The sequence below is a fragment of the Amphibalanus amphitrite genome, unplaced genomic scaffold (assembly GCF_019059575.1).
Source record: "Amphibalanus amphitrite isolate SeventyFive unplaced genomic scaffold, NRLGWU_Aamphi_draft 000836F_arrow, whole genome shotgun sequence".
Taxonomy (NCBI): Eukaryota; Metazoa; Arthropoda; class Thecostraca; order Balanomorpha; family Balanidae; genus Amphibalanus; species Amphibalanus amphitrite.
In genome coordinates, this window is record NW_024882330.1 from 2,830 (window position 1) to 29,557 (window position 26,728).

The following is a 26,728-nucleotide window of genomic DNA, read 5'->3' on the forward strand; positions in this document are numbered from 1 at the left end:
TCCCTGACAATTTGGCAAAAGCCGCCTGAGATCAGTATATCGGTGCATTCTGTCGCGTTTCACCAAACGTTACAAGTTAGTTACCAACTAACCACGCCCGTTACCTGTGTAGCGTGTATGTACCCTCATATTTTGCCAAATTGTCAGGGAACTCAGATTTGTTTTTCAATAGAAAAACACAATTCTAAAGAATAGTGTTTTAACTATTGACAACAAACCTTCGGTTATGCCTTACCCAGTCGTTGTAAGTACAGTGACGGGGGCACGGGAGTTCAAGGGGGGCGCGTCGTCTGCTTAGTGCTGATCGTCGGCGGCTCGTTCCAGATGGAGTTCAACATGGACGAGGTAGCGCCGCCGCGCCGCACCTTCCTGCTGCCTTTTCCCAGGGAGGGACGCGTCTACGACTACAAGTTCGTGCCGGATGTGAGTGTGCTGACAGGCCGGACGACGGGCTAAAGTTATTTGATTCGAGGATCGATTAGCGTAGTCGGTATGGATTTGGGTTATGGGTTGGCTGTTCCGATGGGATCACACAGTTGAGATTATTTGTTTCCGTTAAGCATTCGTAGGCTTTTTTGTAATTTTGCTCTCTCTCTCTCTCTCTCTCTCTCTCTCTCTCTCTCTCTCTCTCTCTCTCTCTCTCTCTCTCTCTCTCTCTCTCTCTCTCTCTCTCTCTCTCGCTCTCCCCATACCTTTCTTTCGCTCTGACTCTACCCCTTTCATTCTTTTCCTTCCCGTCAACATTTCCTTCCCGGCTCCGTACCTCTCTCCCTATGCCCTCTCCCCCTCTGTCTTCCCTCCCTCTTATACCATTTCTATCTTTCTCCTCCATCTCCCTCTCCCTCCTCCATCTCCTCTCCCACTTTCACATCCTCTCTCCCCGCCGTCTCCGTCTAGGACCACGGCTACTGGGAGCTGTGGACGGTGGCTCTGAAGACGCTGCCCAGTATCCCGCGCGACATCCAGGTCAACCAGATCATCGTACCCACCGTGGACACCGTGCGCTACACGGAGCTCATGAGTCTGCTGGTCTACCACCGCAAGCCGGTGCTCTTCTGTGGACCCACCGGAACCGGCAAAAGCATCTATACGATCGTAAGTGGGCGCGGGTGGGCATGCATGTAGTAAACGGCAGAGACAGACACACAGGCTGTTGGACGGGCGGACAAACGGACAGTCAGAAAGACGGACAGACGGACAGACGGACTGACGGACTGACGGATAGACGGACTGACGGATAGACGGACTGACGGATAGACGGACTGACGGATAGACGGACTGACGGACAAACTGACTGACGGACGAACGGACGGACAGACCGACCGATGGACAGATGGGCCGATGGACCGTTGGTTGCGACGGGATGTCGATAGGTTTAGTACAATACGAGTCCTCGTATGTCCTTAGTTTAGGTGGCGATAGCTTTAGTTTTGACTTTGAAGGATTTCAGGAAGTGAGGCCTCTTCGTGAGGCCTGTAGCTCCCATACGTAGTTCTGTCTTGAATAGGACATATGTTTGGCTCATTCCGCAATTGCTTCTATGCTGAATATCAGTGGACTTGGAATACGACATCTTCTGTTAACAGCGTCGCCATTCGAGCTCATACCACTTCTCGCACCAAAACTGCCCAGTATCAGTAAACTGCCCAGTAAACTTATCCAGACTTGACTTAAATGCATTTAAGGACGGCGTTTTGTACATATCTCTGGTAGTAACTGCAAGGACCTACTCACGAGGCGTCGTGCAGGTGGCCGGAGCTATAGTGAGGCGATGGTTTCTTAAGAACCACTAGCTTTGGCATGGCTATGAGCAATTAGGCGCAGTGGACCAGCAATTGTTAGTGGTCCGGTCAGCTTTTGTATACGGCCCTGGGCCTCGTAACAACTGTGGCAAGGCGCAGCACCTAATGTCAGCTCGGTTTTATATAATCTAGCTTACGTGCGTTGTTCTTGCCCGCGGCTCTGTTTCCTAGCCCTGGTGTAAGCTTGGTAAAGTGCCTGTTAACTCTTTTGTTGGATAGCAAATAGCCTGGCGGTATCCAGCTGGTCGCGTTTACAGTCAGCTAAACGAAGCAGTATTCCGTTGTCTTGAGACTTAACACTGCATGCCGGCAAGCGCCATGCTCGATGGAATTTAATCACGTCCAATCTTAAAAGCGCCATAGTTACTTTTCTACCAATTATGGTACACAGTGGCGTCATGCATATGGGTAGTCACAAAGGTATACGAGTGAACGGCAAACGTTAAGATACGATGGCTTTCACTGCGCACTTAAACGTTTCGTCGTTCTGCAGCTAAACTTAAACCGATAGTGTCGAATCCTATATAGTAACGGCTCATTGCAAAATTGTAACATGTGGGCTGTGGCAAACTGTGTCACTGGCAATCAATCAACCGACCGAAATGCGTTCTCTTAGCGTGCGTGTGTTTACCAACGACTCGTCTAACTCACTGACGGGCTTCCCTCGGTGCCTATCGCAGAACTTCATGCTGAATAAGATGAAGAAGGACAAGTACCTGCCGCTTATCGTCAATTTTTCGGCGCAAACGTCGGCCAACCAGACGCAGGACATTATCGTCAGCAAGCTGGATAAGCGGCGCAAAGGTGGGGAGCTGAGACGGCGCTGTCGGAGGGCGCTGTAATTGAAATGAAGTTTGGTTTATCGTATGTTACGAAGGGCTGTCCGGTGGGAATGCTGGGTCCAACGGGGTGGTAAGCCGGGACATTACTTTATGAAAGCATCATCATTGATGCGCATTACGCACATCATAGCTGAGTATGAGAATGCATTATATTCTTTTTCAGAACCAAAGTGCGCAGTAACATTTTACTTTTAATGGCACGATAATGCAAGTTTTACATCATCATAACTCATGTACGAGCATGGTGAAGTCTATGCAAGAATGACCTGAACCACTCAACATATAAAACCAGTCATTTTCCTGGTCATACTTAATTCTAGACAGTTGCATAACTTTCACCATCAAAAAACACTCAATCGGTTCACCACACGCCATCCTCCCCGTCTGTCCTCAATCAGGTGTTCTGGGTCCGCCGCTGGGCAAGAACCTGGTAGTATTCGTGGACGACCTGAACATGCCGTTGAAGGAGACGTACGGCGCCCAGCCGCCGATCGAGCTGCTCAGACAGTGGCTCGATCACTGGATGTGGTACGACCGCAAGGATGTGGCGCCCTTCAAGCTGGTCGACATGCAGGTAGGGTGGAAGGGAAGGAACCTCAGTGAGGGGAGGTCTGGGGTGACTGGGTGGTTGGGCGAGAGGATATTGCGGAGACTTGGTGGAGAGTGGTGACGTTTGGGGATTTGAAGAGCGATGGAGATACTGTGGATTGCTTTGTCTACATATGTGGTGAATGTGTTTGTACGGTGCTGCTGTTATAGGTATAGTGAGGGAGCGTCTGTCGGTCACTCACTCACTTACCCCGGCCTGCCGCCGCGCCGCTCCGCCCCTGGTCCGTGGCGGCAACTGCTGAGTTACTGTATGAGTGTATAGTCAGCCAGGACGTGCAACTGCTGCCCTCTGCATTGCACAGTGGGGATTTTTCCGATCTAGCGCGTCTTAATTCCAAAAATCTTTTTTGGATTTTTGTTTATTTTTTGTGTCAGTGGGGCTAAGAAATGTCTGAATTTTTCATATATGGCATTGTTTTATCTGAATGTTCACAGCAAGACTAGGAAAAATGCGCCCAAAGTTCACACTCATGCGTGATTACTCGATGGGCTCAGTAAGGACCGAAAGTATAGCTCAATTTCATTGTCCTGTCCTGTTGGTTTTATTCTTGCGAGGTCTTAAAGTTACATATCTTTTGAAAGACACCTTTTTAGGAATGGAGTGGCAAACAAAAAGTATACCACAACCTTACTAAGGTCACAAAAATGCCATTTACAAAAAAACCCTTACAGACACCATATTGAAGGAATGATATTCTAAGTAAATGTAGGAAATCAACAATGTTTTCCACACTTTTCCACTCCGAAACATATCCTATCGAATTCGCCACTTTCTCCTGCACAAGACAACGCCTAGTTTGGCTGCCGAAACTTGCCTGAACACGGAATATTCACATTAGAGTATCATAATACCCCACTTAGGAGCGCTAGAGCAAACAGCACGATATAGGTATGTTCCGAACATAGGCGAATAATTTTACTTCGTGATTTATATGATACATATTTTCTGAGACACATTCATTAGGAATAGGATGACAAGCGTAAATTATACATACTGTAACCTTATTAACCCTCGCACTTGTGGGGAGGGGGAGGGGGAAGGGGTCGGATAAAACCCCATGGTTTTCCGCACATTACTCGCGCAAAAAGCGGCCGATCGTGTGACGACACTTTAATCGGTGCCCTCGAGATCATCAATTTTACATCTAACCTAAAAATTTTATGACTCTGACCCAACTGACCTTTCACCTGTGGCATATTTCTCGAGACCATGTTTGGCCGGAATCGCGATTCGGCGTATGCCAGCTCACATTATCCGCGGTTTCCAGTCTTATTGTGGTTTTAAACGTTCAAATATGTGAAATGATGTTGTTGCCATGCATTATGGTGGGTGTCAAGGTCACGTGAAGATCAAGTCAAGGTCATTGACCTTTGATGACCTTGGTTCACTTTTTCGAGTTTTACTTGTTTCTAGGGTAGTTTTTGGTGCTGATTTCGAATTTAGCAGCCATTTGAATATTTGCAAAGTAGTTCTGGTGCCTTCGTACCATGTTACGAAGCTGTCAGTAGTACGTGACCCTAGTCCTACTATGGATGGCCGGCAGGACGCCTACTGGTTGATCTGACCTGACCTGACCCGACCTGGCCTAAATGCATAAAGACATCGTCTGTGATCAAAACTAACAAGAAATTCGTGATCAGCACCCCAAAATACCCCGTAACAGCCTAACTTTACGAAGTTTCAAAAGGTCTCGATTTCCCAACTTTAGTTGGGTCATTAAACTGACTTGGAAAGTCAACTAATCACCTTGGACTTTGAAATTGGATATATTCGGCCTCATCTCGTCATAGGCAGCACGCTTGATTTTTCCGCGAAGCTCTAGCTTGATCAGGGGCCAAACGGCTGAGCCGGGGGTCCAATTGAACCCCCTATGCTATGTTGATTATGCACATTTACAGGTAACATTCTCACCAGAACACACCAGCCAACATCTGTGCACAATCTGGCTACAATACTACCTATGGTTTACCCTCTACGAATAAAGACGTGCTATATCGGAAAAATCCCCACTGTGCATTGGTACGGCTGGCTAACGCAGCTGCCCTCTGTAGTCTATTGCGGTAAAACCAGACGCTGCCGTAGTGTGTAGGTACAGTCCACAGCAGAAGTATTGTGGGGTTTCAGTCATGGGTATGTTCTGCTTCTGAAGCTCAGGAACGATTAACCAGACTACAATGAAACTTTGAATGTAGCTTATATGTATCGTCACCCTTGCAGCAGCAACTTTAGCTATTGACATCTTCTTTTCGATCACTCCGCATTAAACAATCGCCAGTCAAAGCCAACCGTTGAGATTGATAAAACCCTACATTACTTTAGCGGTGGGCTGTACTTATACCTAAAGCTACAGTTTGGTAAGGCAGCAGCACCAGTAGTACCTGTGATGCAGTCTGGCTAGGTGCGGCCGTCATCTACTGAATCACAGTGTGACCCAGGTGCTGCCTCTACAGCGGTACTGTGACCGTCCCCCCCCCCCCCCTGTATTCACACAGATCATGTCAGCCATGAGTCCTCCGGGCGGCGGCCGCAACTTCGTCACTCCCCGCTTCACCCGTCACTTCAACCTGATCAGCATCAACGAGTTCGACGACGAGACGATGAAGGTCATCTTCTCTCGCATCATGCTGTGGCACCTGGACACTCGGTGGGTGGCTCGGGGAGGCCCGGTGGGTCCGGATTCTGGTACACTGAGTGGTGGGCATGATTGGCGTTTGTAGGAGGATGGGTATAATGAATTGGGGAGTTGTATGTATGTATGTATGTATTGACGATCAAGAGCAATCCACAATCGGCGTGGCGATTACACTCCGTGTATTAGTTGGTTATTGAAGCTACGCTTTTTCAGTCACTGCTGTTAGCAAAAGCCTTGCCCATTTAAACATGATGTTAGACTCAAATTGACTCGTCCTTTCAACTTAACTTGGAGGCCTGAGGGCTTTAAGATGCTCCATCCTAATGTTTAAATGCATTTGACGGATGCCTCCACATTTCTTCCTGACCTCGTGTGCCATACCGTTTCCGCAGGGGTTTCGGTAAGGAGTTCGATCCTAGCATCGAGCAGGTGGTGGGAGCGACATTGAACGTCTACAAAACGGCTATGGAGCACCTGCTGCCCACGCCCAACAAGTCTCACTACCTGTTCAACCTGCGGGACTTCTCTCGTGTGATGCAGGTACGCCTCAGGGCGGGATGTCTTAGCGGCAAACGGTACTGCGATGATTATTATTGACTGTCATGGGGCTGAATGTCTTTTTGATGCGGTGTTTCGGAGGGTGGTAGCTGAATGGTCCGACTGACTGACGGCTCCATGGCGCCATGATTGTGTCCAAAGTACGATACGCACTGGTGTGAATTTTCAGCTCAATCGGCCCTGTTTGGTCTAAGATAGTCTCTGTGCTGGTTCCCGTGTGGTCCCTAGTCCCCGTGTGGGTGTTTTTCTGGATAGTCTGGCTCAGTTAATGCCGTTTTCAGGGTGTGCTGCTGTCGGTGCCGGAGGCGGTGGAGGACCTGCCCAGTCTGAAGCGGCTCTGGGTCCACGAGGTGCTGCGGGTCTACTACGATCGGTCAGTGACGATGAGAATCCTTCCGCCGCCGATGGGGTGGACCACGCGGAGAGGACTCGTGTATTAGCTCGATGATAAGGCCGCATAGGTATGTCATGGATACTTATCCATTATTATACCATTGTAAAAGTTGTTATCATCGGATTCGGCGTCAAGCGTTTTAAGTTCGTGAATTTGTCAATCACAGCCTTTACCGTCCCACGGTCTTACGTATCCCGACCCCCCATCTGCTGATCTTCGTCCTACCCCGTGATTACGATACCCGTTAACTACTCTGCGCTGTTAATGAATATCACTGCCGTCTGTAACATCCCTGCTTTGTCCGTCCGTCCACAGTCTGGTGGACGACACGGACCGCGCTTGGCTGATCGAGCACCTGAGACAGGTGGCCAAGGAGAACCTGGAGGATGACCTGGACCAGCTGTTCAGCCGGCTAGACTCGGACGCAGACGGAAAGGTGATGACGTAGCATCACCTGGAATCACCAGGACTTCCAGTGTGAGGGGACGTATCGTAGTCAATCATGTCTCTTATTGACATTCACAGTTATGTCAATGGTTTGCCGGTATTTGTTTAAGTTTTTTTTTTGCAGCCTGCTCTTTGTATAATTGACGCAGCTATATCACTCACATGCATAATCGATATTCTGACTGAAGTTCTCTCCCTTGCCTCCGGCAGGTGACGGAGAACGACCTGCGCGCGCTCATGTACTGCGACTTCTCGGACCCCAAGGCCGACCCGCGCAACTACACCGAGGTCGAGGACCTTGACTATCTGCGTAGCGTCGTCGACGGCTACCTCATCGAGTACAACAACATGAGCAAGAAGCCCATGAATCTGGTGTTGTTCCAGTTCGCCATTGAGCACCTGTCGCGGGTGGCCCGCGTGCTCAAACAGCCGCGAGGCCACGTGCTACTGGTGGGAGTCGGAGGATCGGGCAGGCAGTCGCTGACGCGGCTGGCGGCGCATATCTGCGACTGCGACATATTCCAGGTGAGAGACACTGAGGATTGAGAACCGGCCCGACACCATGCAGATAGACTTATGCCAACAATTTATTTCGAGTTTTTTTTTTTTTGTCAGCCAGATTAACCGCGCTTGATAGCACTGTATTTTTACTTTTTTAGGATTGGTGGCTGGTTTGGCTATGAATGAATAAACAGTATGGAATGTTTGGCATATTATCGTCTAAATATTGCTGTCACTTATCAATAATCATTGTTTCCCAGGTGGAAATATCCAAGACCTACGGCAAGAACGAGTGGCTGGATGACCTGCGCAGTGTGCTGAGCAAGGCCGGCTTCGGCGAGCGGCACTCTGTCTTCCTCTTTACCGATACACAGGTAAATGATCGCGTCACTGGTTGGTGGGCTCTGACCGAGAGAGATTAGCGGTCGTGGATCTCCCTCGTGACAAACGTTTGGGTGAAGGCTGGGCCAATGACTGGAGGGTTCTGGCCGTTGGGAGATTGCGTCATCATCGGTTAGCTGTTAGTGGTGTTATCACTTCTACTTGCACTCCCGGCTGTTTGACGCTGATCTGTTCACTCGCTACTCGATTCTACCTCACGACAGATCAAGGAGGAGTCGATGGTGGAGGACCTGAACAACATCCTGAACGCCGGCGAGGTGCCCAACCTGTTCGCACTCGAGGACAAGATCGAAATATGCGAGAAGATGAGAGTCATTGACAGACAGCGGGATAAGTCGATGCAGGTTGGAAGCTAGGGAAGATGGGCTGCATGAAAGACGTGTACTCCAAATGATTTATCCGAAACGATAATTTGGTTAGGTCATGCTAAGAGCTTGGGGGATTGAGCGCAAGGCAAGTTCACCCCAGACATGGTACATTTCATGGAATATGCATGGTAGTCAGGCTGCTTGTGTTTCTTTGATCGCGTAATTTGCATAACTAGTCGAACGGTGTTATTGTCTATAAGCCTTCATCATTAATGCGCCCTTCTCAGTCACCATTATTGGACGGACGGTCAAGACTCCCACATTCACCAAACCCACCTCACCCAGCGCACTCTCCACTTGTCTAACTCCGTATCCCCTCCGCCTCTCCCTCCCTCGCTTTAACAGACGGACGGCAGTTACGTGGCGCTATTCAACATGTTCGTGGAGCGCGTCCGTGACCAGCTGCACGTGGTGATGGCCTTCTCCCCGATCGGAGACGCCTTCAGAGACCGTCTGCGCCGCTTCCCGGCCATTGTCAACTGCTGCACCATCGACTGGTTCCAGGTGATGGGCGATGGCGGAGGGCGGGCTAAACGGTTAGTGGGGAGGCCAGAGGGGCTTAACACTTCTGACGGTGTTCCTAGAGAGGATGGTAGAGATCTGGATGGATTAGTGACCTTGTTGGCCGAGATGCGCCTGAATGAGTTGTATTTTAAGGAGGAAAACTAATGATTGATAAAGGTGTTAGTTGGAGCGAACAGTAAGCATCGTTATAAAATAACAGACGTAGAATACATGATGTTTTCTCGGCAACCTGTAGCATTTTAATAGCCGTGGCCATGACGCCTTGTAGTATTCATCCAATACCAGTTTGCAATAACGGCCCACCAGGCGCTTCCAATAGTCTCCCACGCCGCCCTCTGACAACCCTCTCCCCGTTCCTCCTACCCCTCTCCTCCGTCAGCCATGGCCGGCCGACGCGCTGCAGGCGGTGGCCACCCAGTTCCTGGCTGAGGTGGATATGTCTGAGGACGAGCGGTCCGGCTGCATCCACCTGTGCCAGTACTTCCACACGTCCACCGAGAAACTGTCACGGCGCTTCCTGGAGCTGACACGCCGACACAACTATGTGACTCCGACGTCGTATCTGGAGCTGATCGCTACGTATAAGTCGCTGCTGGATAGACGGAGAAAGTGAGTGGAAATGGTGGAAACTCCTGTAAGTCTGTTGTCTCGCATATTGGGTTTGAGTTTGTGCGACTGTCTTCTGTCGCGTCTGATTCTCGATACTGCCCATTTGGGGTTGTATGTACTGGGAATGAGCGTAGTGCTCTCATCTTTTCTATGTCACTATTGGCTTTGTTCATCCATCTACCTGCCTAGTTCCCCTCTGTCTGCTCGTCCATCCGTTCATCGTTACCTTGCTCGCTCGCTCGCTCGTTTGTTCGTTTATCTGTCCATTTGTCATCCGTACGCCTCCACACCTTCTTCTGCAGGGAGGTTCTTAACCAGAAGTCTCGCTATGAGGTCGGTCTGGAGAAGCTGGCCAACGCTGCCTCGGAGATCAGCGTCATGTCGAAGGACCTGACGGACCTGCAGCCGCAGCTGGTTGAGGCCTCCAAACAGGTTGGGTAGCAGCAGTTCAGGCTTCATGGCTAGTTGCCAATTAATAGTTGTGGTAGAAAAAATGACCCAGTCGTGAGGAGCATCATCATGGTAACCTATTTCGCCATCATCTTTATTTGAGATCATTTTTTTACGAATTTCGGGAATTTGACCCTGGTCATTATACATGCTGTTGTTAAATACGTATATGTAGTGTTTGCAACATCACGTCATCACTTCATCGCTCACCTCACCAGTGTTCCACTAACTGGCGTCTGTCTCAACACGTGTGTTCCCGCTGTCCACAGGTGGACGAGATCATGCTGCAGGTGGAAAAGGACTCTGTGGAAGTAGCCGAGGTGGAACGTATCGTTAAAGGAGACGAGGCTATTGCCAACGAGCAGGCCCGCGTCGCCCAGGGCATCAAGGGTGAGATCGGCGAGATCGGGCGTGGTTATCATCACGACATGTAAACGAGCGTGTACTTACATGGAGGGAGGCGCTAACAAGTTGGCAGTTAAGTGGTGGAAGGCAAAATAATTAAAGCAAAAAAAAAAAACACACATAAAATCGAGCAAGATGGAATCCATCTAAACAGCTCGACTGAGCATCACTCAACACGTACTCACAGTGCATGCTCCCATTATCCCATTGTATATAGGTACTGTCATTATTGGTTTCCGCCGTCGATGTGACCCAGCCCGCCCCCGCCGCCGTCACAGACGAGTGTGACGCCGACCTGGCCGAGGCGATGCCGATCCTCGAGTCGGCCCTGAGCGCGCTGAACACGCTGACGCCCAACGACATCACGCTGGTGAAGTCGATGAAGAACCCGCCGACCGGCGTCAAGCTCGTCATGGAGGCCGTCTGCATCGTCAAGGTCGGTTTAGGACTTCGGTGAATATGGTCGGAGTAGAGAACGCGCCGGGAAGGAATGGGAAGCAGAGAGTTCGTAGTGATTTACTGCTCTGGCCATTTAGTAGATGATAACTTTTTATAGATTTCCTGCTAGTTTGGACGAGCTAGGTCGACTCCTGTTTTTACCTGTATAGTGCATGTGTTTAGCACATTGATAGTGATGTAGCATCCACATCGAAAATCTTAAAAAAGAAAAACAGATTGATTGATAACCCTAGCATGGCAGCTGTCGCCCCACTTGACCTATTGTCTGGTGTAGTTCGCTCCTCTTTGACCGACCGTTCCGTCCGCAGGGTCTGAAGGCCGACCGCATCCCGGACCCGAGCGGCAGCGGCAAGATGGTGGAAGACTACTGGGGACCCTCCAAGAAACTGCTGGCAGACACGAAATTCCTCGACGGACTCATCAACTTCGACAAGGACAACATCCCTCCCAAGGTGCGAAAAAGGCCGTGACTGATGGATCGATTGAATTACTAAAGGTTTCTTGTAGCTTATTTTTTCACCGTTACATGCATCTGTTCAAATGACGTAGCTTCTTTCTTTTTTCAGTACATACCATATGGCTACACCGTCTTTGTGTCTATTTCAGGTGATCAAGGTTCTCCGAGAGCGGTTTATATCCAATCCCGAATTCGATCCCAATAAGGTCAAGGCCGCTTCCACTGCGGCCGAGGGTGAGTGAATCGGGCAACGATCTCTTATGTTTCCAAAATGCCACGATGCTACCGCTCTTCAGACAGTCAACTATAGTCCGCGTGAACACAGGCGTGAATAAAACCTCTCGCTAACCAGCAATAACGCTTACATTTCTGCCTGTGCATCGGCACGCGGATCACGCAACGTTCGGTTGATGCGTCCTCTTAATGTTCTCGCTGTTAATGACGGGATCTGGATTCCCGTCGGGAATCCAACTAATTCTTGACTGACGCTATGAGCCTGTGCTGATCACTTTACCCAGGGTTAATCAGCTCTAGGCATGAATAACAAACAAACCCGTGTCCGGCTGCCAGGTCTGTGCCGCTGGGTGATCGCCATGGAGTCGTACGACAAGGTGGCCAAAGTGGTCGGACCCAAGAAGGAGGCGCTGGGTAAGGCCGAGGGGGAGCTCGCCGAGGCCATGGGAAAGCTGGAGGCCAAGCGAGCGTCACTGCGCACCGTACAGGAGCGACTGCAGGAGCTGCAGAACAAGCTGGAGGCCAACAAACAGCGCAAGGTCGACCTGGAGAACGAGGTATGTGTGGTTGGGGAGGCGGTGAAGTGCGAGGAAACGATAACCTGGTGGTGGCTAGAATATAGGCAGCAGAATATTACAGTTGCCTGTCTATGATATATTTATTTATTTATTTATTTATTGAACATATCAAACATATCCTCTATAAAGAGGCTATTACATGTTTTCGTCATACAAGTATAGAACACCGGAGACGACTAAATTGAGAATGCTGGCACGGTTGTCATGCACACTTCACACACCCAAACACACAAACACAACACCATCAGTGTGAAAATCGGACAGTCAGGTATTGGAGAGCATGTGGCGTTTGAGGGCAGCCCCAAACTGCTTTCTACTGCCGCGACAATCACAAACATGGGACGGAAGAGAGTTCATGAGGGAAGCTGCCCTGTAGGCAAAGCGCCTCCGCCCGTACTCGTTCCGGATGCGCGGCAGATGGAACTGGTTTCTGGCCCTCGTGGTCCGCGTGCTTTATTGCTCATAGTTTTATTGTGCTCAGTTTCCCCAACATTTTACAAAGCTTCGTTCAATTCGTATCCATATTCTCATGTGGTGAACTAAACGTCAAGTCATATCGGAACTTTGGTCACTTCAGTTAACCCGCGCGGGGCTTACCCCCCCCCCCCCTCGCGAATTTTTGCAATATCTCAAAAACGGCGGCGCAAACTCTCAGTACCTTTTCTTACATCAATTTGACACGTTCCCTGAAAATTTGAGCGAAATGGCCTTCGGATTTTTTTTTAGAAAATGACGTTTTAGTGACGTAATGTTCGCCATTTTCGCCTCAAAAACGGCAAAATTTCAAACGCCGCTAACATCTACAATTTTAACCCTCGCCCGCACATGCCATTTTCCCATCCTAGAACGCACATGGGGGGGGGGGTGGTCGCCACCCCCCCCCCCGCGCCATTTCGTTCCTGTTGGAGATAGAGCTTAGCGGTAAAGACCAAAAAGATTCTTTGGGAAGAGACGAATCCAATGATACCCAGTTTTACCTTCTCAGGTCAGTCATTGACCTTCCAGGTCAGGTCAGACTAAAAAATGTTGCTGTTTTGGGTCACCGTTGGATATCAAGTGCGCTGCTTAGCATATACCGATGACGATGCCGTTTTCTGGTGCTAAGCTAGCTAGAACCTCTTTGTCACACTACCCGACCAGATTTTTGCTGCTGAGGTCATTTCAGGTCAAGCTAGGTCAAGGTCAATTATATGTGTTTGTATGTCTGTGTGTCTGTGTGTATACTGATGTGTGCACCGATTGTTTATGTGTCCATATTACATGAAATCATGATCTGAGAAGCTTTTACCAAAAATGCAGTCAAAAAACTTTACAAAAAGTAAATTCAGCTTGCCTAAAACGTAATTATCTTAGATGACCTAGGTTGACCTTGACCCTGACCTTGACACCTGTACATCGTCGAACAACATGTTCCATGATAGGTGGGAGGTAAGACTGGCAAAAAAGGCCAAAATCAAGGTGTCAAAAGCTCACAAGGCCCATAGCAAACGCAAGATGTTGAGAATTGGCCATTTGGGTCATGACATGACCTGAAATAAAAGGTCATATCTCCGAAACCAAAAATCACAGAAACTTGAAATTTTCAGTGGACATCAAGAAAGGATAGAGGAGCAGCTATACGAAAAATCAGCCTTCTAGCTTTAAAAATGTCGAGTGCAGAGCAGAAAGACTACATGGTGGGGGGGGGGGGTGGCAACCCCCCCCCCCCATGTGCGGGCGAGGGTTCAGGGAATCAAGACGTAACAAAAAGGTTATACGTGATTCTACTTTTTCTATCTGATCGCTATCTCGGTTTTTTGAAAATGTTGGATTTTGGCCCAAATTTTTTTTCTCAAAAAACTGACTTTTTTGGGAAAATAATTATAAAATCCAAAATTTTGCGTGTATTGAAAAAACCGGAATATATGTCAGAGAAGTGGTCCATGTGCATCTACATACCAATTTTTAGAAGAATCGGTTCAAAAATGTGGGAGTTATTCAAAATTTCATTACGTCACGACAAACAAATTTTTTGAAAAAAAAATGAATTTTCTTGGAAGTTCTAGACCTCGTACGGAAACAAAAATAGCACCATTCGATTCGCCGTGAAAAACTGTATCAGATAGACACCTTTTTAGGCCTTAGCAACTAACTTCAAAATTTGACCTCACTTGACCTGACCTTGACCTGACCTCGACCTGAAATTCATCCAGATGTGGTCCATATCACCCATTGAGTGTGCCTATTGAATTCTATGAATAAAATGACCCATAAACATGTGTCGCACATGGCCTTTTCTATATTTTGTTTTTGGTGACCTGACCTGACCTGACCTGACCTTGACCTTGACCTTTGAATGATATTGTATGCAACGAATATTGTCTTGATAGCCTAAGAACACGTTTTGGGCAATCAGTCTCAGTCCGTTCTTCGGCAACTACGGTGCAAGGCCGATACTGATAATGTAGAAACTTGCAATTTGTACCCTTGACCTGACCTTGACCTTGACCTCAAATTTTAAATTAAGTACATGTTTTTATTTGTTCGTGATGAGATCTTTCGATTGGCGTTTGAATTTTCCAAATCGGACCATTAGTTCGGGAGATAACAGGGGGGGGGGGTAAAATTTACCCCCCCCCCCCCCAGCCCCGCGCGTTCGGCTGGAGACCCCAGCCCCGCGCGGCATAACCTCTGGTCACCTCTCCACACAATTTAGCAGCATGGTGTAATCGCTAAGTCATTCCGTCCAGGTGGAGCTGTGTCAGCTGAAGCTGGAGCGAGCTGAACAGCTGATCGGTGGTCTGGGTGGAGAGAAGGACCGATGGAGCAACTCGGCCGTCAGCCTCGGAAAGAAATACGAAAACCTCACCGGTAATGGCTCACCAACTCATGTCGGGTGACGGTATAAATCGCGGAACGATGACCGGTTTGGTTGTATCTGTGGACTGTATAATATGTTGATAATAATTGTCACATTTATGTTTTATTCGGGAATCCTGATAGTTCATTCCCGCTAATGATTTAGAATCACTTTCACAGTCCGTCGCGATTGGGTCAAGGAGGCCAAGTGCTTATCATTTACTCCGATAAGGATAACTGAAGATGACACCAGCTGTTGAAGTCAGTCAGGCCCTCAGTGAGATGACTCCACCCTCGTCTCTAATTCTGCCGACAGGTGACATTCTGATCGCGTCGGGCGTGGTGGCCTACTTGGGCGCGTTTACCTCGTCCTACCGCTCCGAACAGGTGGTCGACTGGATGGACCGCTGCGTGGAGAAGGCCATCACCTGCAGCCCAGAGTTCGAGCTCAGCTTGGTGCTCGGCAATCCGGTGGAGATACGCGCCTGGAACATACACGGCCTGCCCACCGATCTGTACTCCGTGGACAACGGTGTTATCATGAAGTGAGATGGCGGCAGGGGATCGGGGTGATGGATGCGTCTTTGTGACTCTGTGCTGGCTATTGTAGCTTGGTGACTTCTCTTTGATAATGCTAAGATCTTTATTATATTCGTGCAACGTATACCTTGGCATAATTGAAGGTGGGTTGAAAATGTATTTGAAATTATTGTATACCGCATTGTTATCCTGCTAAAATCTACCTATCAGCCATCATATTTGGTCCTCATCATTCGAGCGGAAATCCCCGGTAAAAATGCGTCTCCTGAGCCTCGTCTCCTCCTGTCCCGCGTCCGTCTCCAGGAACGCTCGCCGCTGGCCTCTGATGATCGACCCCGAGGGTCAGGCCAACAAGTGGATCCGAAACATGGAGAAGGCCAACCAGCTGCACGTGGCCAAGGGCAACGACGCAGACTTTGTCCGCTCGCTGGAAAACGCCATCCAGTTCGGAAACCCGGTGGGTGGAGCGGGGTGGGAAGAGAGGTGGTGTTGGGGGGGGGGAGCGGGATGAGGGGAGGGCTGGGTGGAGTGGGTTTACTGGTGGACTATGGGCTTGGCTTGTTGATGGAATTGGGCGCCGCAGTGAGAATAAGAATCTGCTCTGTGTCGGCATGATTGATGTGTGAACAATTTGATTACGTTTAGCCAGCCGAATTCGCCGACTTTGGCTAAAATATACCGTTTGCTATCGGAATCGCTCGCGCTGTTTTGCATCGGTTTTGTCATTCCCAGCTCCATTATCATTGCTTGAATGGAGGGGCCACCTGACTTCGGTAGGTGGCCCCTCGATCGGTCTCCGGCGGCGATGTTTTCGGTTGAAGACGGTACGTTTCACCGCACCCTCCGCGTCTAACCATGTCGATCTATTACTCCAGGTGCTTTTGGAGAACATTGGCGAAGAGCTGGACCCGATGCTGGAGCCGCTGCTGCTCAAGCAGACGTTCAAACAGGCCGGCGCCATCTGCATCAAGCTCGGGGACTCTGTGCTCGAGTACTCGCCGGACTTCAGGTGGGGTCGGTGTCTACCGGCAACTGTTACTGTCAGCGGCTAGATATCGACAATGGCCAGTCTGTGTGTTGTGCTGGAACGTCAGTGTTTTTGGAATGACAAAGAAGTATACCTTGTCTTTACTATCTCTGGATGCAGACAAAATGTCTTACTGCTTGTATCCCATTCTTTTTCTGTGCGGGAAACTAGTGTGAAACTTTCGGGAAACGGGAAACTTTCAAGTATCAACAGACGCAGACTTTATCCTCCTCTGCTCACAACCACTTTCCTGTCATCGGGATGCTACAACCAACTCTGCAGCCTGTCACTTTTTTCATTTTGACGCCTAAACCAGCCTGATCACGTCCTCATATCAACCTTGTGCACCACCGGTTCTCAAGACCCTTACATCTCCCCTGCCGCTCACCGCCAGGTTCTACATGACTACCAAACTGCGTAACCCGCACTACCTGCCCGAGATCGCTGTGAAGGTGGCGCTGCTCAACTTCGGTATCACGCTGGCCGGTCTGCAGGACCAGCTGCTCGGTACTGTCGTGTCCCGGGAGAAACCCGACCTGGAGGAGGAGCGCAGTCAGCTGATTGTGCAGTCAGCTGATAACCAGAGGTGAGGGTCGGGGGGCACGTGAAAAGTCACAAGTGCTGGATGGGAGCGGTGCCTTGGTCCGAACTAAATCCTAGAGACTATGTCCAATCTCGTGTCTCTAGGGTACCTATGATGTTCCTGAGTGAAATCTGATTTTATTGTTTTCGGACAAAATATGGCTCTAACAACTTTTCATTCTTGAACTTGTATCGATCTTTTTCCAGAAACAAACGCTATGAGTTCTACCGATGTAACTTACACCTGGAATAGATCTTAGCATTCGTCATCCACCTTTATACTGATGTCTTGCCTCCCTTTGCGTCGGCAGACAACTGAAGGAGATCGAGGACAAGATTCTGGAGGTGCTGTCCACCTCCGAGGGCAACATCCTCGAGGACGAGACGGCCATCAAGGTGCTCAGCTCGTCCAAACTGCTCAGCAACGAGATCGCCGAGAAACAACAGGTGGCCGAGGAGACCCAGAAGAAGATCAGCCTGGCGCGCATGGGCTACACGCCGATCGCCAAACACTCGTCCATCCTGTTCTTCAGCATTACCGATATGGGCTGCATCGACCCCATGTACCAGTACTCGCTGGGATGGTTCTTCGGATTGTTTGTCAACTCGATCGACAACACGGAGAAGTCTGAGGACCTGGAGAAGCGGCTGTACACGCTGCAGGACCACTTCACCTACTCGCTGTACACCAACGTCTGCCGCAGCCTCTTCGAGAAGGTGAGAGTCGCGGCCGGGAGAATGACTTTGACGAAGAAGCATATGCATGACAATTCACAAATTCACGGTTCCTTTCGACTTTTGCATCCATGATATGTATGTATTCACCTCAGATTGCTCTTTCATCAGTCTTCGGAGGGAAGGACCTTCCCTCCGATAGCTAATACAGCAGTAAACAGTGTTCACCAGTCGCAGCTGACCCTGAGTCCGCCGTCGGTCGACAGGACAAACTCCTGTTCTCGATGCTGTTGGCCATCAACCTGCTGCGCGCTCGCGGCGAGCTGGATGAGGCCGAGTGGCTCTTCCTGCTGACGGGAGGAGTCGGCCTGGACAACCCGCACAAGAACCCGGCGCCCTGGCTGCCGCCCAAAAACTGGGACGAGCTCTGCCGGCTCTCACAGCTGCCCACGTTTGCCGTGAGTGGGGGAGGGGGAAGGGGGGCGGAGATAGCCGCCTCACCATTGGATGCGCGTATCGATGTTGTTTTATACGTACGGAACAGCTGGGATAGCGACGGTGGTTCGGGGTTGATGGATTTTGTTCAAATATTGCGTGCTGTTTCCTGGTATTCTAGCTGCCAGCATCCTGCATCCCATAATTTGTGGTGGGCACATCACTATCATATATGCTGTAGCATACTCAGTTCGATTCGTATTATAATTTGATTACTGCCTTTGCTCCACACGATCTTTTTCATCCGGATCAATCTTGTTCCTCGCCTGAAGTCCAACAAATGCCCTCCTTCCCATCTCACGTCGCAGGGTATTCGTGAGGAGTTCGAGGCGTCGACCGCTCCGTGGAAGGCCATCTTTGACAGCGTGACGCCGCACAGCGAGCCGCTGCCGAGCCGCTGGAACAAGCTCATCACCCTGGAGAAGATGTGCATCCTGCGCTGTCTGCGACCGGACAAAATGGTGCCCGCCGTGCAGGGCTTCGTCTCAGGTGAGTTCTGTCAGTGATGTTTGCAATGCCTGGACATGTGGTTATTATGTATTGGGGAGGAGAGGGAAGAGATGAAGTGATTGCGGTACTGGTAGGAATTTTCAGGCACTCGAGGTTGTTGATGCAAGAATGGAAGGTTGATGCGTGCTATTTAATGACTTATGTCGGATGGATGTTAGGTATCACCAGTCCACAGTGACTGTCCTCGTTTACAGTGCATGAACCACCGGCTGACTTCCCGCTAGATAGTCACTGTGTCTTGAAATCTGAACCACCGACTTGTTCTAGTTCACAGTGACTGAACCACCGGCTCATCCCCCACCCTCTTTCTCAGAGTGTCTGGACCACTGTTCACCCCTCCCCTCTTTCTCAGAGTGTCTGGACCACCGTTCATCCCCCGCCCTGTTTCTCAGAGTGTCTGGACCACCGGTTCATCGAGCCGCCGCCGTTCGACCTGGCCAAGTCGTTCGCCGACTCGCACTGCTGCGCGCCGCTCATCTTCGTACTGACGCCTGGAGCAGACCCCACGGCCGTGCTGCTCAAGTTTGGAGACGATATGGTGAGAACTGAGCCTGGGGAGTCCCGACATGAGGGCGCTTCTAGTTTTACGCGGTACCTATAGACAGCCATGGGTTACACTGCATGAGCAAGATGGAATGGGAGGCTGAGAGAGGCGGGTGTTGATATAGGCTGTTGCTGGATTTCAGGGGCTGAATATGGATAAGGCGCCGCCACGTTCTATCGTTTTATGGGCCCGCTAACATTTTTTTTATTACTGTAATAGTTCAGTAATTTGCTCCGGCAGTCCCTAAAATTGTGAGCATCTTGCGTTATAACCATTTTGCTAGTCATCTCGATCAACGGGCACAGGCTGCCACTGTCCGCCCCCTGACTTGTATCCGCCTCCGCAGGGTTTCAGCGGCCCGAAGCTGCAGTCGCTGTCTCTGGGCCAGGGCCAGGGTCCGATCGCCATGCGGATGGTCGAGGACGGCGTCAAGAACGGCACCTGGGTGGTGCTGCAGAACTGCCACCTCGCCAAGTCCTGGATGCCCTCCCTCGAGAAGGTAGGAACAGATGTGGTGGCTCGCTGACCAGTTGCGGGATTCATGTTGGTGATAGCCTATACTCTCGAGTCTTATGCAAACCATTATTTTTTATATTTTGACTTTTGGTCAATTGATTAATACGTTAAAAGTTTCGCGATGTTACATATTCATAGGACCCTGTTTGCATGGTTGTTGTCAAGGAACTAAAACATTAACTGAATTCAAGTACGTAATACAGCTGCAGGATAAAGTAAAGCCCACCGCTAAAGTAATGTGTGGTTTTACCAATCTCAACGGATGGCTTTGACCGACGATTTTTAAATGCGGACTGATTGAAAAGAAGACGTCAATAGATAAAGTTGTAGCTGCAAGGGTGAAGATACATGTAAGCTACATTTAAAGTCTCGTTGCAGTCTGGCTAATCGTTCCTAGGCTTCAGAAGCAGAACATACCCATGACTGAAACCACACATTACTTCTGCTGTGGACTGTTTACGTTACTCGTTAGATAGTACTGTCCGTTCTCACCATCGGCAGTCAGGCGGTACTCGGCTATCTGTCCAACGACACTGACCGTGACCTCTGCGACCCCTCCCTCTCTTTAACAGGTGTGTGAGGAGCTGAGTCCGGACACGACCCACCCGGACTTCCGTCTGTGGCTGACCTCCTATCCGGCCGACCATTTCCCCGTGGCGGTGCTGCAGAACGGCGTCAAAATCACCAACGAGCCGCCCAAGGGACTGAGGGCCAACGTTAAACGGTGAGATTGTATGACTGTGACAATGTTGAGTTGATACAGCAGGGTATCTGCTTAAAGACGCTGTGAGGTGTGCTATTGTGGTGGCGCCGGCTTGGCATTTTGTGAGATGAATTGCAATAGTGTCTTCTTCTTTTTTTTTTGTTCTTTTTTAAGTGAAGTTTTGATAGAAAATGTGTTTAGAAGCGTTCAGTTAATTCGTGCTGAAAGTGCTTTGAAGAAGTCATTTTACTCTTATGAATTGTTCGCGCTGTGACACTTTCGTGACATTTCAGCAGTCTATATAAACTCCGCTCGTTTTTGCACCATCCGCTGATTTGTCCCGCCGCTCTGTCCCCAGCTCGTACCTGAGTGACCCTATCGTCGATCCGTCATTCTTCGGCGAGTCCAAGAACCCGAGCTCGTTCAAGGCGCTGCTCTACAGCCTGTGCTTCTTCCACGCTCTCAGTAAGACCCCTCTTGTGACGTGTTATGATAGTTGATTCATCAAGTGATATGATACGGTGTGGCAGTCTCTTGGCATGGCTGAACAGGGTGGATAGGAACTGAAGGACCTAAAGAATCAGGCAGTAGGCACGCAAATATGCGACTGAATTAGTATCAGCTATGTGCCGTGACAACTGACCTTGTGGTGCTGTGGGGCTGTTCACCACATATCAGTGACTGGATTTTACGTTAATCAGAAATGGGAAATATCAACCTGGTGCGTGTTCCAAAAATTCAATCAGTTCGATCCAAACGGCCCCAAGTAAAAGAATTAATTAAAAGAGCGGGTTGTTATATTTCAAAGTTCCAAAACGAAGTCAAAAACCGAAACAACGAATCATGCAGTGGAGTGACGAAAAGACGAGAATGGAATCCAAGCTGCTGCATTGCAGGCTGCAGACACGCGGTCGCCTCGTGAAAGGGTACAAGGTTCACTGGCGCGCCCTGGGCCGCCCCCAGCACCGGGGGGGAGGGGGTAGCGACGTCATAAGTCGGCGCGCGAATCGGTCTGCGCGGGCCCGGGGACTCCCGTGCCGGCCGGCGACACACGTGGTTGTTACATCATCCTAGTGACGAGGCAACGAATAACGAATAACGCAGGCGCACCACAACCTCAGCACGCCCCCCCCCCCCATTTCCAGTCCAGGAGCGTAGGGCATACGGCGCGCTGGGATGGAACACGCCATACGAGTTCAACGAGACCGACTTGCGCATCAGTGTCACCCAGCTGCGTATGTTCCTGGACGATTATGAGGAGGTGAGTCACATTACGGTATGCATGCCATAGTATAGGACAGCTGAGAAAGTGTGAGAATAGTGAAATTATGGCGACGGCACTCCTGAGCTTATGACCTGCTGCCAGCGCTTACTGCTAGCAGGAAGGCGGTTCATCAGATTTTGATAGTGTCGGCCTCCGTTGTGCGGTTATGTGTGATCCGCCTGTATGAGACGGTTCATACCTCAAATGTATGCATGGAAATCTATGGATGGAATGAATCAATGAATGGATTGGAATCAAACGTATGGATTACATATCACAGATCAGCGTTCGGCATTCATGAATCACTGGCCGTTACTCCCGCCGTCTCAGTTCCATCTAACCTGCGATCTGGCCTCTCCAGGTGCCATTCGAGGCGCTCCAGTATCTGTTCGGCGAATGTAACTACGGAGGCCGCGTCACTGACAACTGGGACCGGCGCACCCTCAACACCATCCTGCGCCGCTGTCTCTGCAGGGAGGTGCTGACCAAGGAGCGATTCGCCCTCGATGACGATGGTAAGGGTGACAGGGTGGGGAGAGGAAAGTGCTGGGCAGGGAAGAGGTTCAGATAAAACACGCGAGATACGAGGCCGTAGAATGGTGATGTGACACGAGACATTTTACTCTGTAATCGGTAGACTGGAAACCTGCATATGCGGTGGATGTGCGTCATGGGGTTATGATGGATAAGTGGCGCTAATTATGTGTCTGTGTGTGTGTGTGTGTTTTTTTTTTGGACAAAAAAAGCACTACGTTAGGTTAGATGCGTTTTTAGCGAAGTGGCTTACTTCTGTCCGGTAGGGGTAAGCATATTACACGGTAACTCCGCCCGCATACCGTTGCACCCCATCCCCCCTAACCCAGCCGCCGTCTCATGTGTGTGTCTAACCCGCGCATCACTGCCTCTCTCTCTGCTCGCGCTTTTCACCAGGTCACTACCTGATCCCGCCGGAGGGCGAGCACCAGGACTACATCGACTTCATCCAGCGACTGCCGATGCTGGCCGCGCCAGAGGTGTTCGGCATGAACCCCAACGCCGACATCACCAAGGACCAGAACGAGACCAACATCCTGTTCTCCAGCGTACTGCTTACACAGGTCGGTCCACGGCGCGGATTGTATTGTAGTTCTGCGGGTTTTTAGAGATAACGGTGTTATTTTTGTGCCTGATGAGAGTCAAACGTTTCAGTTGTGTCGCTGACTGGTAGGTTGATGGTCTGCACTAGAGGATTGACGAGTCTACTCAACAGACTGTTGGTGAAATGTGCTGTACCTGGCGTTGATTATTGTTTGCTGCTTTCGAACGCTGCAATTAAGGACCGTATTCCCGAATTGGAGGTAAGATTACCGTGAAAGTGTGTATTTTTAAGCATGTATTGCACCTAGCTAGTGACCAACGCATCGCTGACGAAAGCTGCTCACAAGAAGCCCAACCCATCTATATCGGCATTGTTCCCTAAATGCACGCCACGATCGCGTTATAATCTGCTCAGGTAGGGAAACTGCTCTTAGGACGTAAATTTTCCGACATCTCACAACACGTATTCACGATTTTGTCGGCTGAGCTAACCACTGTTACATATAACAACCCCAAACGAGGTTCAAGCGCTCCCTGACCAGTTGAGCCTGCCCTGACGGCTACCGGCAGGTAGAGACTAATCACCGCTCTACCTGGGGAGGGACGGGACGGGGAGAGGACTCCCAGCGTGGGAACGGCTCAGGCGGCGGTCAGGTTCGACCCTGTTAGTCGGTGGAGCAGGCTGGACGGCTGGGATCGCTTAGTGCTGGGGCGGGGATAGAGCTGAAGACAGGTGGCTAGATGGGTTTTGAGGAGGATGGCGCATGCAGAGAAAAACGTAAAATTATGGTGTTTGTGGCGTCCAGTCTGCATGAGCTTGCAATGTTTGTCGAATGACTGCCGGAATTAAGACAAGATGAAATGACGTTTTAATTAAAATTAGATTCGCTGACGATTGATCGTCTTTATGCACAATTCTTTTCCTTCTTAGTACCACATGTATAGCTACACCGGACGAAAGCGGTAAGTAAAATGTAGGGCGAGAAAATGCTACCCATTACATATGGGTTTGTTCAAACTTAACATCCGCGGTGAAGAGTGCAGGAGCGAGCCAACACTGATGTCAAAAATGTAAATGTTGGTATCCCCAGACCGAATTCTCAGTAATGCACACACTACCACTAACATTGACCTGTCTCGGTCAGGGCGCGGCGACCGGCGGCGGCGGCGCGGCCTCCGACGACGCCGTCTACCACATCGCCGACGACATCGTCAGGCGCCTGCCGGACAACTTTGACATCGACTTTGTACTGAAGAAGTATCCGACCATGTACGAGCAGAGCATGAACACGGTGCTTGTGCAGGAGATGGGCCGCTTCAACGCGCTGCTCACAGTCATCAGGCAGAGCCTGCTCTCGCTGAAGAAGGCCATCAAAGGTCGGTCAGATAGCGGAAGAGAATGGGAAGTGTGGAGAGTGGGGTAAAGGGGTGTGGTTTCTGAGGAGTTGATATGGGTGACGTGGTTTGGGATAAATAGTTAGCATCGGACGTGCGGGGAAATGGTGCAAGGTAACGCTTTGGAAGCTTGGCAGCCGATTATGTCATTGGACAAACACCGTTTTTTCTTGCATTTAAAAGCAGCTAACTTTCGTATACTCTGGTCTAACCACCTCCTGAAAGTAAATTCACCACATTTTCGGTAACTATTCGCGATTCCTCCGCCCTATGACGTCTTATCTTCGCGTTTCGAACGTTCACTGCGCTATAGGCTGTGCCGCAGTACAGCCGTGCCGTGCGGTACAGTCTACATTCAGGCGGCTGGTGAAAACCCTGGCTGGAGCGGCTGGATAGTCAGGGCTTCCTGTCGGTTGATGACAAGGGCGCTTCTTATTATTTGCTTTATTTGAATGGAAGTAGGTTGTAGTGTGCTTGGTTCATATAGGAACAGCATGTAATTTAATTATCTGACCGCGTGCCCGGCGCCGCCGCGTGCCGTCCGGCAGGTCTGGTGGTGATGTCCGCCGAACTGGAGGAAGTCTTCACCAGCTGTATGACCGGCAAGATCCCCAGCATGTGGCGCGCCAAGTCCTACCCGTCGCTGAAGCCTCTCGGTAGCTACGTCACAGACTTCCTGGCACGACTTCAGTTCCTTCAGGTTAGTGGGGAACCGTTCAGGCCGACCACACTGGGTAACACTGGGTTAGATAACTGCCGAAGGGCTGTTATAGTCATAATTTCTATAGTGGAGGTTAACGTGCTAGCAAGGTATGTATAAATTAGGTAATGCAATATAAATAATCTGGAGTGGTAGGGTGAAGTCGTATAAGAGTACGCACTTAGTGGATTTCTTGCTCTCATTTGCTTAATATTTGAAGGAAAGAAATCGCAAATAGGGAATATTAAAGTTCATTGAATTAGCCATCAACCCATGGGGCAACGACCCTTCAGCGTAAATGGAAGTGGTCTAAAACTGACATTTTCTGAACCGTTGCACTTGCGTACTCTTACCATATGGGGTGTGTAAGAGTACGCACGCCAGGCGGGTGGAGTACGCAAGCATATGAACACACACCTATGCAGCTTGCACTGTCCAAATGCTTAACTTCAAACTCAGAAGGCATTTAAGTTAATTCTAGTATCCAAAAAGAAAAACATAAAATAAATCTTTCAAGTCTATATCAGGAAATAATCATGTCGTGTGTTTCTTAAAAAAATGCACAATCAAAAAGGAGAATAACTCGTATTTGGAAGAATTTCGGGTACGCATCTGCATCACAGTGCTCCATTGATGATATACCTACTAAACAAACGTCATTGAGCGATAGATTAATAATGGGGTTGGGAACTCGATTTTTTAAGAATGCATGAAAATGATCAAACTATTTTCACAGAATTTATGGTGCATACCATTGCCTCATAAAATCAATATGCTGAGAGAAATGGGGGAAGAAAGATAGGAAACTTGTTTTGAAAAGTTCTTGAAAAAGATGCTCTTGATGCTGTTACGTCACATGTCACCTTCTGCGGTTGACAAATAATAGCGCATCTGGCGCACCACAGATTACATGTTATATCAATGGGTGAAAGATGTTGTTTGTTTCACTCTGCCATTCGCGCTGTTTTTAACTTTAAATTATGCTAAAACATTTACGGATGAAATGTTCAGTGTCAAAAATTGATGTGTCTGCCGTGTACTATATTCCCACTTAACATTGAGCGCGTGATAAACATTTTATGTACCTCGAATTTTCAAATGATAAAGAGGATGAATCGGAGGATGCTGAAAAGCAAAAGCTCATTCCAATATTTGGACTACTTTACGATTAAAATGTTTACATTCCTGTCATCTTATTGATGATTTATTTGTTCTTTTTTATGAAAATAACTTAAGGCGTTGAGAACCGAGGTAATTTCTATCTACCGTGCCTTAACTTACCAGCAACAGCAATCTATCTACGCCCTACGGTGGCAAGGGAGACTGTGAAAGAAGCGTAAGATGGATTCTAAACAATTCTTTTGTGATATACTGAAGGGCAAAGTGCAGAGAAGAGCGTACAAGTCCTGTTTTGTGCCAGGCTGTTGCAGTAGCACTTATGAAACTCCGAAAACGATCTTCGTTCATGTCCCGAACAACATTACCCTGAGGAGATGATCGTCTGCAATAGCAGGAAGAGCTGATGCAAGTACTTTGAAATCCACTATCAAGTCGGTGCTATTGTTGTAATGATCACTGTGAGGTGAGAT

General features: G+C 49.4%; 1 protein-coding gene across 1 annotated transcript in view; it reads left to right on the forward strand.

Annotated features, from left to right (window-relative positions):
• Positions 1-324: 324 nt before the first annotated feature.
• Positions 325-26,728, forward strand: part of LOC122366882 (dynein axonemal heavy chain 7-like) — a 36,706-nt gene continuing 10,302 nt past the window's right edge. The window contains exons 1-36 of the mRNA XM_043339528.1: positions 325-423; positions 898-1,095; positions 2,483-2,606; positions 3,043-3,218; positions 5,747-5,898; positions 6,279-6,426; positions 6,726-6,817; positions 7,154-7,274; positions 7,496-7,810; positions 8,047-8,160; positions 8,392-8,532; positions 8,902-9,060; positions 9,461-9,690; positions 9,993-10,122; positions 10,410-10,530; positions 10,824-10,981; positions 11,313-11,456; positions 11,611-11,695; positions 12,032-12,252; positions 15,003-15,123; positions 15,428-15,656; positions 15,955-16,108; positions 16,527-16,660; positions 17,073-17,264; positions 17,572-17,977; positions 18,202-18,393; positions 18,739-18,919; positions 19,333-19,478; positions 19,831-19,983; positions 20,573-20,724; positions 21,062-21,168; positions 21,849-21,964; positions 22,329-22,482; positions 22,898-23,064; positions 24,190-24,421; positions 24,988-25,139. Coding sequence (XP_043195463.1) covers positions 325-423; positions 898-1,095; positions 2,483-2,606; positions 3,043-3,218; positions 5,747-5,898; positions 6,279-6,426; positions 6,726-6,817; positions 7,154-7,274; positions 7,496-7,810; positions 8,047-8,160; positions 8,392-8,532; positions 8,902-9,060; positions 9,461-9,690; positions 9,993-10,122; positions 10,410-10,530; positions 10,824-10,981; positions 11,313-11,456; positions 11,611-11,695; positions 12,032-12,252; positions 15,003-15,123; positions 15,428-15,656; positions 15,955-16,108; positions 16,527-16,660; positions 17,073-17,264; positions 17,572-17,977; positions 18,202-18,393; positions 18,739-18,919; positions 19,333-19,478; positions 19,831-19,983; positions 20,573-20,724; positions 21,062-21,168; positions 21,849-21,964; positions 22,329-22,482; positions 22,898-23,064; positions 24,190-24,421; positions 24,988-25,139 — 5,916 coding nt within the window. The remainder of the gene's footprint in view (positions 424-897; positions 1,096-2,482; positions 2,607-3,042; positions 3,219-5,746; positions 5,899-6,278; positions 6,427-6,725; positions 6,818-7,153; positions 7,275-7,495; positions 7,811-8,046; positions 8,161-8,391; positions 8,533-8,901; positions 9,061-9,460; positions 9,691-9,992; positions 10,123-10,409; positions 10,531-10,823; positions 10,982-11,312; positions 11,457-11,610; positions 11,696-12,031; positions 12,253-15,002; positions 15,124-15,427; positions 15,657-15,954; positions 16,109-16,526; positions 16,661-17,072; positions 17,265-17,571; positions 17,978-18,201; positions 18,394-18,738; positions 18,920-19,332; positions 19,479-19,830; positions 19,984-20,572; positions 20,725-21,061; positions 21,169-21,848; positions 21,965-22,328; positions 22,483-22,897; positions 23,065-24,189; positions 24,422-24,987; positions 25,140-26,728) is intronic.